The sequence below is a fragment of the Salvia hispanica genome, chromosome 1 (genome assembly GCF_029641045.1).
Source record: "Salvia hispanica isolate PSC_SH4W2 chromosome 1, Shi_PSC_v1, whole genome shotgun sequence".
Classification (NCBI taxonomy): Eukaryota; Viridiplantae; Streptophyta; class Magnoliopsida; order Lamiales; family Lamiaceae; genus Salvia; species Salvia hispanica.
In genome coordinates this window covers 44,916,707-44,929,722 of record NC_142692.1, presented here as the reverse complement: position 1 = coordinate 44,929,722, position 13,016 = coordinate 44,916,707, and the positions used below count along the sequence as shown (strand labels likewise).

Genomic DNA, 13,016 nt, shown 5'->3' with positions numbered 1-13,016 from the left:
ATAAATTGTAGCTAGTACATATAATGTTATTTTTTGTTACACAAAAACTAAATAACAATACCTAAACCGGTAAATAGAAAAGAGAATGGGCAATAGAGTGTAAATCTTTACGAATCTTTGAAAGCCGGCGCCGTGGAAAAGCATGCCAGCTCACTCACACAGGGGATCAGCTCCCACTTTCTAGATCCAACGGCCACAAATGTCACATCGCGGCTCAACAGTCGGTGATGGCCGGATTGTGAAGTTTCGCGACTGAGGGCCCACCATGTACTTGCAATTAGCGTATACGCATACGACACGTGTCTTGGTCCCCGAGTAGGACGTCATTGTGTATGGGCGGGAGCACAGTAGCGAGCACAGTTTTCCTGATTTCGCAACATGTCGGCGCCTCCTCTTTACCTCATTTGTGTATTCTCATCAATCCTTTCATTTTATTGGTCGAAACTAAATGGAATTTTTATTTAACTCAAACGTTAGTCACTATGTGTGATTCTAACCCCTTCGAAATATCAAAACCACATTCAATGCTGACCTAGTAATATTACTTTTATTTTATTTCTTTGAAAACTAAATTTAACATCAACAAATTCATAAACTTTTTATAAACTTGTGTTTGCTATTTTTATATGGATATGATTTGTGAGAGAACCATTATCATAAATAATACGGATCCAACACACTCATTTGATCATAGGACGGTGCTTAAAATAAGTACTAGTAACTAATCTTAAATTCATAATATACTTTCAACCTCGTACCGTCATGTGACACGTATTAAGTACAAAAAATAACAATGCTATAATGAAAAAAAACATTAGTGGACATTGTAGATAAATTTTTACGAATTGCATTATGCATAAAATAACATGGAAGTTTACATTATACACAGTTTATTTTACACTAATATAGACAATTATTGTAGATAAATTTTCAGGGATTGCATTATACACAAAATAACATAGACGGTTTACATTATAGATAGTTTATTTTGCATTATGGACGGTCTTTGTCTATATTAGTGCAAAATAAATAGTGCATAATGCTCCGCTGAAATTTATCTACATCATTCACTAATATTTTTTGCATTATCACCTTGTTATTTATATTATACATGTCATATGAAAACACAAGGTAAAAAAATACGTGAAATACCTTGTAAGTGGTGGAAGGACACCAGTGCTCCCTAGCTCTACCTCTACATACCTATATCTATCTCTATTCTAATGACAGTCGACAGAGCAAACCAACTAAGATAAAAAAAAAAAAAAAAAATCCCTAATCTATCACGTGAAATGCTACATGTTTTGATGATAATAATCACAAATTCATACAAAGATCAGTCTTCAATGAAATAATGGAGTATAGTACTATATTAAGGGATATAAATTTTCTACTTGATCTTGCCCCCATAATTTTATCAGAAAGCGATAAAAAATGCCAGATTGGTTCCTCTATTGTTTTTTATTAAGATCAATCATTGTAAAATCTGATCCCGTATCTATGGAATCATCATTTATACAATAGAAGATGCGATAAATTAATAGCAATAAAGATTTATGCTTGACTCCATGACGAGTTGATAATGATATCACCTTTTTATCAATAGGTGTAAGGTGTAATATTCCAACCATATCTTCTTCGCCAATTCCAAAAAATAAGAAATAAATCATTTAAATTACCAACACCACGATTCATTAGACTGATAATTTGATCAATTATGAAAAACCAATCGTGATTTAGTAGTGCATTTTTGGTAGGGCATGTAAGAAAAATAGTGAAAAAGTTAGGGATGAGAGCCTGACAAGGCGCACCTGGGTGCATCCTGCCACATTACCTCCCGCCTCCACGGCTCCTCCTAGAAATATTAGTATACCAGAATATTAGATATACAACCCCTACCAATAATTTTTTCCATTCCATCTTATGATTTTTCTTAGTATTCCCTTTCTTCTAATCAACATGATTCACTTTCATTTCTTGTTTGTCTCTATCAAAATAATTTATTACTAAAAGAAGAAACACTTATTCACTATTTTAATTTATCATCTCTCTACTTAATACATGAAATCTTATGCCAGTTCAAGAAAAATGTCTATCTTCCTTTGAATGGAGAGACTCTCCTACTCGAACACTCACAACAAAATAAATAATCTTATAAACATGTAAGTGATGGTGGGATTATTTTGCTTAGATTTGATTGTGTTTGCATTAACAAATGCTACTATTAAAGAAATATTCCGTACAAACTATATATAAGTTCGTATTTGTACATGTGTGTCCCATTTTTAGTGTAATATTAATATTAAATGTTTTTGGAAGATTAATAGTCCATATATTGAGACAAGTAGGTGGGGAACGGTGGTAACTGAATTAGTACGGCACGGCGCTTTTTTATTTTCTTGGATATGATTCTGTTAAGATAGGAGGAGTGTGACATAAGATCCCAAAGCATCATCACCTAAGCTGTTACAAATTTCGTTACGATTCTTTGTTTTATAGATCACATTGTCTTTTTATTCTTCTCACTCGTTTTTTTTTTGCTCTTTAGCTCACATTTTCTTTTTTTATTTTCCTCTCAGTCAAATTCATTATTCCCTTATACATGAGGTGGAGATGTGTATCGTTTTCATGTAACTTAAAGCATAAGGATTTTGAAAATTCAGTCATGGATAACAATATTGACCAAGGTTGGACTCAAATAATTATTAATTCGAGAAATTTATAAGACACTTTTCTATGATTTCGTTTAGTAGGAAGTTCTACACAAAATACGCAAGGAAATCAATGATTCGATGACTTTATAAATGTACAGTGATTTGAAATTAATTAACAGGTTGCGTCGTAATGGCATGAACTCAAACTCAAGACCCTTAAAATTAAATATTAACCACACTACAACTAGACTCACATAAACAGACATTGTTAATTGCATTTTTTTATGATTAAATGAACATAAATTTCTAACACCACGTGAAGGGCGGAAAGTGTCTCTATGTGATAAGTGTAAATTTATGTGGTTCAAATTCAATGTGCATTCTGCATATGATTGAAGTATAAAGACATTATTCAAACAGAGGTGTATGAATTTAATTAATCACATTTACTTTTAGTTTTATAATAGTATAAGATTCAATTTGGTCCCAAAGAATATTATTTCTATCCACAAATAACGACATATCGATATGCATGCTCAATTTTCAAATGTTTACCAACTAATTAAAGCCACATAATATTAGTTTTAATGCAAAAAAAATTTCAAATTCATATAATGACAGCTCCAAAAGCAGCAAGCAACAATGTTGTAGCAAATATAAGAGCAGCACGATTCATTCAATAAGCACATTTTATATTTTTCTTATCTATTCAAAATTATTGCAACATTATACGTCGACACATGGGTTATTACCACTGATGAGAAATAAAGGGTAGTGGATTTTCAAGATTTGCCTCGTCATCTAATTTTTGTTATTTTATAACATATTTTGGTAGTTGAAGAGAAATAAAAAATTAAAGAAAAGGATAGTGTGTTCTATCTATTATGGAGTATTATGCATGTGTGTAATTCCTAGTTTAGTTCGACTTATTTATTTTGAAATTTATAGTATATATTTTCTAATTAATAAATAGATTTTTATATACATATTTCAATCACAAATAATGTTAATATTACTAATTAAATCTAATAATATCACTTTCTCTATCTCATAATAAATGTCATATTCCAACATTGAAAAATGACCACAAAATTCCCATTTATCTCTGGTCAAAATTTTACGCAGTATATAGAGAGTGCTACTTTATGGTTTTCAATGTGATAATGTTGGATAGAAAGAATAAAATTATCTGCTTCCATTTTTAATTTTTATACTATATTTTATAATGATATATTTAATTAAGAGAAGAATGAGTATATTAATTGTGAAATTCAAGAATGCTTATATCCTAACTTGATTGATTTTAATGATGAAGAAAATTAATCATGATAAGCGACGAAAAGTCGTTATGATGATTGATGCATTATCCATTTTCTTTTGTAGCAACAAATGGGCGTAGCACAAATGGTTGAAGCTACAAGCCTCACATTTTCCCTAAAATATTCGATGATGAAATGCTTTCACAGAAGTGGTGGATGTTTTTATTTCCTTCACTAGCGTAGTCATTGAGAGTGAGTGTTTGGATTATTTATTTATTTATTATTATTATTATTATTATTATTATTATTATTATTATTATTATTATTATTATTATTATTATTATTATTATTATTATTATTGTTGTTATTGTTATAAAGTCGTGTAATTTCATTAAATGGGTGCGTTTTGTTGAAATTATTTGAATTATTCTTATAATGAGAAAGTTGGAGGTTTTCTTTCTTATTTCAGAAGCTTGATCATAAGCTGCAAACACCTTAGTTTGGAGAAAATGCATGTTTTATAAAATGAGATAGTCTCATGTACATGTTACCCCATAATGGTCGCATGTACATGAGACTATCTCGTTTTAAAAAACATGCATTTTGAGAAACTTTTAAAATGTGTTTGTAGATAACCCCTAAACATCACATAAGCATTGTTATGGCTTTTAGTATTTTGTTAAAGTTGGGCTGATGGCTTTTAGTATTTTTGTTAAATTTGGGTGCATAGTTCATTTATTCTAAAGTATGAGTAGTTATTTCGCATTTTTGTAAGAAGAAAGGCTCAGCCATTAAAAAAACTGTGAGCAAAGAAGTACAAAAGCTAGAACAAATAAAAAAAACTTTTCAAAAAAGCAAAGAAACATGCACATCAAACGCAACTTAGCTTACCATGTACATTAAGAATAGCAAGTCCAAGAGGAACACTCAACAAACTGAAAGGCCACCAACAAAGGAACAAACATCCACAACAAAGTTGAATAGCCACGACTCACCAGGTACAAAAGGATTGAGCCAGAAGATCATCTTCGTATTAACCAACAGGAGGAGAATTGTCACTCCAATTGTGTCCGAAACACCTTCTAATTATAAATAAGTCTCTGCATACCCAGGTGAGTAGGGAAAATTCGGAACCATCCTTTAATCCACAATCTAAGCCACCAAAGAATGAGTTTTTTCTATGCATCCTAGTTTGATTTCATCTTTTCGATAATTACTGTATTCTTGAGTCACCTAATTAACCAAGTGATCACGTAGAAGAGAGAGCTCCAAAATTTCTTATCCAATCTCTTGAACGGCATATCCATCCATGTAATAAAGCAAAGATTTTGGATCCTTGTTCTACTAAGAAAAGCTTCAACAATTGTTAGTAATTTATTAGATTAGTTTCATTGTTTTATGATAATTACTTACTAGTTAGTAGTTGTTGTTTATTAAGACTAATCTGTTTACAGTATAGTTGCATTTTGTAATTAAATTGTTAATAAGCACGCTTGTATTATTGTGACTATTGAAGTGTCCACACATAAAAAAGAAATAGTAGTACTAATAATTAATGAACATTATAGTTTTATACTTATACTTTTCCAAATAGTAGTATGTATAGATATAGCGATTTAATTAGTTATGGAATCAAACTTAAGTGGAAATGGATTTATCTCTAAAAGAACAGCAAATCTATGCATTAAGATTCCTAGAATGATGCCAATTTCTGCCTAATTTTGCCAAACAAGGGATATAATATCAGAGTCCCCATGTTGTTCCCTTTTTTGGCTGTTTTTCTGAAATAAGGCCAAAAGTTAGCTGTTCCTTTTGTTTTAATTCCTTTTCCGTATCTCTTCTCGTATTACTTTTTCCCAACTTTAGTGGTTGTGAATTACAAGATGACGTGGCTTCCTAACAATCAAACTTAGTGCTACTGTTACATACATAAGCATACATGTATAATATGCCAAGTGTAATATCGCCACATGGTTAATTATTGCACACCAATTCGTACAAAAAATACAAATCAGTGAAGTTTCTATCACTTCTGAAATGAGAATATGTGTAATGTTGTGTCCCAAAGCAAATTGAACTGATGATAAAGACTTTGTTGTGAATAGAAGTTGTTTCGGTTTCAAAAACATTTTATAGTAGTGAACTATTTTGATTTAGCTAGGTTGATAATAGTATTTTGTTAGTTGTTTTGTACATGTTGTTTCTAACTTTTTATTTAGTTTGGAATTGCTTTGAAACCACTCTTCTCTTTGTAGGTTAATTGTTGAATGGTTTCTTGGATTGTGTGGGAGTTCGGTTTATTTATGATTTTAGATAGAACGAATGTTGTATGTGTGTTTTTGTTATATACATATAAAACTCAACAAATAAAAGTTACAATCTAAAACATAAAGAACAATATATAAAATTATGGAGTAAAACATATCTAAGAAATGCAACTAGAAAAAGTAAAAGAACAATGTTGAAGGTTCAGTTTTAACACAATCTCATATCAATAACGAAAGCTACCTTTTATCGAAATTCGCATGTGAGATTAACAAGGAGATATATAAATCTTCCTCACAACCGCCACAAAACCCTAACCCAATTACTAAACGATGACTAGGTTATTACACAAAAGTTTAAACTACACGAAGTACAATCGACCGATCTCACACAAAAAATCTTAGATCTCACTCAATATTTGATTCTTCGAACCCTCGGGATACGAAGTCCAGATTCACATGTTGTACACGAGATGACACAAACAAGGATTTTAAATAAATTTAAGACTGAATTAATGTTTGGATTGGAAAGTAGGAATAATATCTCATCATATCCTTGAGAAGTGAAAAAAAAAATCAATAAATATGTGTATGTGAGAGTAGAGTACAAATTAAATGAATGTCCAATTGAGGATTGATTAGTGAAGCCAAATAGTAGACAATAACGTATGTGGCTGTGCGAAAACGTTGGATACCTGAGGATACACCACTCTCACTTTCATCCTTCCAATATCTCAACAAATATAGATTTATATTAGCCTCAACCACCTTATTTATATGTCCAACACAATAATATAAAATTGTAAATATAGATAAACTATATCACAAAATAAGCATTGTTATGGAATACTTATTATATACATGTAGGATTCCTATAGTTATGTGTTGTTTACTTGAGTACAGTTTTGGGTCCTTATCTTATTAATTTTATTTTCTAAAAATGTCTTATTTATTTAATTTTAATTCTTGTCATGTCTCAGTCTCTTATTGTTAGATATTGAAAATCGATGAATGAATAAAATTCTTGATTTCTTAGCTGTTTTTCTTAAATATGATAGTTGGCTAGACATGTTATTGTACACACAAATAGGAAAATGAAAGAAAATATGTGTATGGATTTATGTGGTTCAGTTGGGCTACATGTTGACAAACTTTAAAAAATCTTAAATGTTTTCAGATGGAAGAAAAAGAAGCAGCTTTCAGAATAAGTGGAAAAAACATCCATATAATAAGTTAGTAAGTAGTACTATTTCTAATCTTGGACTCCTGAGTTTGTTGAAATTTATTCATTGCAACTTGATACCTAAGGACAAATTCACTTTGTAGAGAACCATGAATTGCAACTTGATACCTAAGGACAAATTCACTTTGTACATGACCATGAATTGCAACTTGATAAGATGTGTTTTCCCCATGTAGGAAACACTGTCTTAAAATTGCATTGGAGATGTTCCAACAACCCAAAGATTGATTTGCTCTAATAAATTAATAAGATTCTCAGGGCCTAATAGATCTTGAATTACTATGAAAAATTAAGATGATTACTCATGGGCCTAACTCGTTAATTGGCTAATAATCTGGGCTGTGAAATTTAAAAAATGGGCCTAACTTTAATGGGTATGAATTATGGGCCGTAAAATTTGAATTGTGTTAAGATGATTACTAATGGGCCTAACTGTTGACATTGTATGACAAAATAAAATAATTGCTAATGGGCCTAACTTTCTAAAACGGGCTTGAATTCTGGGCCGTAATATTTGAATTCTGGGACTAGTCATGTGCACAAAACTAAACAGAATCATTTGGTCCGTATTAACATTTTTTTTTATTTTATGTTTAAATTGATTTCATCATCTTAAAAATTGTTATTGGATCAATTTACTGAAGTTACGGATAAATAAACAAACAGGTATTTGATTATTATGTAATTTGTATACTTAATAGAGTCTATATACAATACACGTGCAAAATAAAACACTAGCGTAAATTAAATGAAAGTGATGCTCACGAATGATACTTACCTAAGGTCCACTAAGCCCATGGAGCTAAGACAAAACTACAAAAGATATTGATATTGCAGTATCTACTGCAAGGATCTTGATTTAGGATGTATGGTGTGTCCTTTTTCCAACATTGATGCTACTCTAATAATATACTTCAAACAAACAAAACATAGTTATATAAACAGTGACAACCACAAGCCAAGATAGATAAGTACCATGGTCCATGTATTAGATTTCAGTCCCAACAACTTAATCAAATGGAAGTTTTTTTCAAATTCACAAAGAAAATCCAACAACCCTTAAGAGGAAATGGTTGTTTTTCCTAGTAATATTACTATTATTATTATTAATAATCAGTAAAAATCATACACAAATAGAGATGAATGATGATTCAATCCTCAGTTTCTTCCCTCTCTCTCAACACAGCACCAAATTTCTGCACCAACAAGTCCACAACCAACGGAACCAGCTGATCACAAGGCACAGCTTTCTTGTACACATCCCCCAAATGCGAGTCGCTCCCGATTCGCCCGCCAACGAACACGTCAGCCCCCTCGACCACCTTCCCGCTCCCGTCCCTCGTCATGCACCCCATGAACCCGATATCGGCCACCTGCACCTGCCCGCACGTGTTGGGGCACCCGGTCCAGTGCATCCTCACCGGCTTCGAGACAGAGACGAGCCTCCCCACCTCCTCCGTCACCTTCAACGAGCGCGCCTTCGTCTCTATGATAGCCTGCCCGCAGAACTGGTTGCCCGTGCACGCCACCAGTCCCTTCATGAGGATCGGTGGCTCGGGCGAGAACTTCTCGGTGAGGAGGGGCTCCTTGAGCAGGGCCTCCACTTTCGAGTCGGGGATGTTTGGTATTATGATGTTTTGCTCGACCGTGAGCCTCAGCTCGCCCGACCCGTATGTGTCGGCCAAGCGTGCGAGCTCGTCCATGTCGTCCGCCTGAACGCGCCCGACAGGGATGTGAATGCCTACGAAGCTGTACCCTTCTTGCTTCTGAGGATGCGCCCCGAAGTAGTCCCGTCTCTCCCATTGGCTATCAACGAGATCTTCGCTCGATGCCCTCTCCAAATTCGCCCCCGGCATCCTCTTCGCCACTTCCTCCCGGAACTTCTCAATCCCCTGCATCAGTCATCATACAAATTGTTAGTCAAACAGGGCAAGGTTATCCACACTTATATAGATGAGACACAATCATCATCAAGTCAATGTGGGACAAGATTTAAGAGATTTTAACAAACACCACCCTTCAACACTTGCATTATATAGGAGGGATAAAATGAGAATGACTCACAAGTTCATCAATCAACCACATCATTCTTGTTTTTTGCCTGTTGCCTCTGGTCCCGAGATCCCTAAAAGTCTCGAGGATCGCCCCACAAACGGGGAGGATGTCATCACCGGGGACCCACGCATCAAGAGGGATGGCCTCAGCGCATCTCTTGGGGCTAAAGAACCCTCCCACAAGAAGATTGAACCCGAAGCGCCCATCCTTTGTCGCTGGCATGTACGCAAGATCGTTAATGTGCGGATGCTCGTAGAGATCGTGTGACCCTATCACACACACATTCCACTTCCTCGGCCTGCAATCACCATTTCATCAACCACAAGCAACTAAACACACACACACATCCCTCCATTTTGGCCTCAAAACAAGCACCTAAACACAAACACACACATTCCTCTGTTTTCTACCTAAATTTTACACAAAAACAGCAAGAGAAAATGACTTACAAGTTGGTGAAAGAGGGATTTCCGCGCGAATTAGCAGTGATGTATTGAGACAGCAGGTTATTGTAAGGCCTAGTGTCAACAATCTCATGAGGATCAATCCCAGCAAGAGGGTTCCCGACCGGATTCCTCACGTTGTCCATCCCGCTCTGCAGGCTAGTCAGCCCGACTTCATCGAGCCCCTTCAAGATCTTGGGAACATCGGCCAGCACAACGCCCCGTATCTGCCAGTTCTGCCTCGTTGTAACATCAGCACAACCATCCTTCCCATACTTCCTAATCACACTAGCCAAATACCGCGTCTGATCACTCGTTGTCACCCCATTCGGCAGCTTAAGCCTCATCATGAACCTACCATCTGATGTTTCATCACCAATCACACAACATCAGATCCTAAAATGAACCGCATTTTTGCAATCATAGTTACAGTTCTAACTTACTAAGCTAACACAACAACCATTGGTGATCCTTCTCTAATAAAAATTGAATCTTTATGGTTGAATCAATGGAAAAGAGCTAACACAACAACCATTGTTGATCCTTCTCTAATAAAAATTGAATCTTTATGGTTGAATCAATGGAAAATTGAAAAATTGGGAGGCTTACAGTGGTGTTTCCTGCGGTGGAAAAGGCCGAGCCATTTGAGTCTGACATCAACGTCGTCTTTGGTGAGCTTGGATTTGTCGAGATCTTCAATGGGGATTTTGGAGAGCTCTTGGATTCCGTTTTCCATGAAGAGTTTCATGGGCTCTTTCTCGATCTTGGCTTTCTCGTGAGGGTTTATCCCTTGCCTGAACTTCTCCTTGAGCACAAAGAAGCCATCTTTCTCCTCCACCCTCGGCTCCAGTCTCTCCGCATCCACCGCCGCCGCCGCCGCAGACTGAAGCGGAGCCGCCGTCTGCGGCGGGGTGGCGTGGGCCCTCATATTCTTGAATTTGTTGTTGCTAATTGGCACTATTGATGGCGCCAAGAACTTGGCATGAAGTGATGACATTTTGGCTTTTCTACGGCGGCGGAGGTGGCTGAGGTTGGTGGTGGTGGTGGTGGAGGTGGAGGTGGAAATGAGGCCATTTGTAGGGTGGGGGGAATGGACTTTAAGAAGAGTGTGTTTGGTCTCTTGAATATTGCTAAAGGTCATTTCTCTATGCTTATATGTTATTTGGTGACGGTTTGTGTGTTTTTGACGATAATGCCCTTGGTTAGTTATTTTTTGGGGCGAGTGGGGGCAGGGGTGTTTTGGGAATACTGGTGTGATGAGTTGGAGAAGGAATAATTAAGGGGAGTTTAACGTAAGCCGTTAAATAGGAAATAGAGGTCTTTTCGAAGTATATTTGGGTTGTTTTGTTTTAACGCACATAGTTTATTGTCGGACCATGAACTAGGATATGATTGTCTTCATTTTGTATACAAATACTCTTTTTGTCATAGAGACGTTTCTTTTAGACACTAGATTTAAGAAATTGTGTTAAAAGTGAGTCAAGTGAAGAAAAAATAAAATAGGAAAGGATGTAAAGAGATGAAGAGAGAATAAAATAAGAGAGAAAAAGTTTGTACTTTTTATCAAAATAGGAAATGACTCAACTATTAAGACAACTAAAAAAGGAATACGACTCAGCTACAGATGGACGGAGGGAATATTTTGGTGTTATAATTAATTAATTTGTTGGTAAATAATGAGTTCGAATGGCATTTTATCCTCATCAAGGATGAAAATTTGTTGATTCTACAACATCTTTCGAACTTCCACATAGTTTCACCCGAGTTTCGCTATGATTATGGGTACATCAACTCACTTCGGCTTCTTAGATAGTGACAATTGTACCTATGAAAAATCGCTTTCATTGTGATATGGGTGCCCTTAACCAATCCACTATAATATCTAATAACTATACCTAAGCATTTAGCATGTTTATAAATTTGTCATAATAAGACCCTCTCTAATTTTGAAAAATCTATAGTTATTATTATTTTTAAATTGGGATATTGGTTCCTAAAATTATTAACTTTAGTTAAATTTTTTTATTTTCCATGAGCTTTAAAATTGATTTAAAATATTACAAATTTTACATTATCGTAAATTTTTATGTATACTTGTTATTGAAGGGTAAATAAGGTATACGTTTTTTCCTTGTCATGTGCAGCACAATCAATTATATGCACCGAGCAATAATTCAGAAGAAGATATTTTAAATTAGAAATGAGAATTTAAATAACAACACAATAGAATTAAATCATCATTTAAATTACATCACATGCTATCGCTATGTTGATACTTGATAGAAGGGAATTTGAATTAGGAGTCTTCCATGTTAAGTTTGAATAACTTAACCATGATACGTATTTGTTTTATATTATCCACTTATGTGTTCTTTTTCAATAAGCATCTTTGTGACCAATGGCTAATTTTTATACTAATATTATCAACTAAATGAGTATACTGATAATACTATTTACTCATATAAACATATCTTATGATATTAATAAATACTCCTACAAGAAAACCAAAGGTCTTGAAAAATTGATGTCTCTATGTTTGTTGGTGTTCTTATTTGTACTCCTATTACATAAATATGCTATATTTCACATGACCAACAAATTATTTGATAACTCGGTTGTTATCTTGGTAGTACATTGGAGTATTAATTTTCAAAGTAAAATATGGATTCATTCGGTTCCTACTATTGCTTATAACTAGAATTCATGCATGTACATCTTATTCGATTACTTTTTCCCTTAATTTTACTGATATCGTCTCCAAAGTAAGATATATTGTGTTTCGGGATTATTCATCTCACTCTCACCCTTATTAATAATTTAATCTAAAATAAAGTCTATATTTGTTTATCTCATATTATTTCTCAGTATTATCTTATCTAATATAGTTATTAAAATTTGTTCTACCTAAATTGGGAGTCCCTGTCACATACAATTATTTCTCAATATTATCTTATCTAACTTACTATAGTTATTAAAATTAGTTCAACCTAAATTGGGAGTCCCTGTCACATACAACCTTTCTAGTCAACTGGGACTCAAGTTGGCTAATGAATGATAGGAGTAACATTTATATGAAAAAAAAAATGAAGTAAAAGACA

The 13,016-nt window shown here is 34.2% G+C and overlaps 1 protein-coding gene across 1 annotated transcript; it reads right to left on the bottom strand.

Annotated features, from left to right (window-relative positions):
* Positions 1-8,384: 8,384 nt before the first annotated feature.
* On the bottom strand, positions 8,385-11,003 carry NIR1 (nitrite reductase 1). The gene is made up of 4 exons (XM_048125389.2): positions 10,528-11,003; positions 9,925-10,279; positions 9,485-9,773; positions 8,385-9,312 (listed from the first exon to the last, which is right to left on the bottom strand). The coding sequence occupies exons 1-4, from the start codon at positions 10,913-10,915 to the stop codon at positions 8,572-8,574; spliced, it is 1,773 nt and encodes a 590-aa protein (XP_047981346.2). The 5' UTR covers positions 10,916-11,003; the 3' UTR covers positions 8,385-8,571.
* Between the last annotated feature and the right edge of the window lie 2,013 nt (positions 11,004-13,016).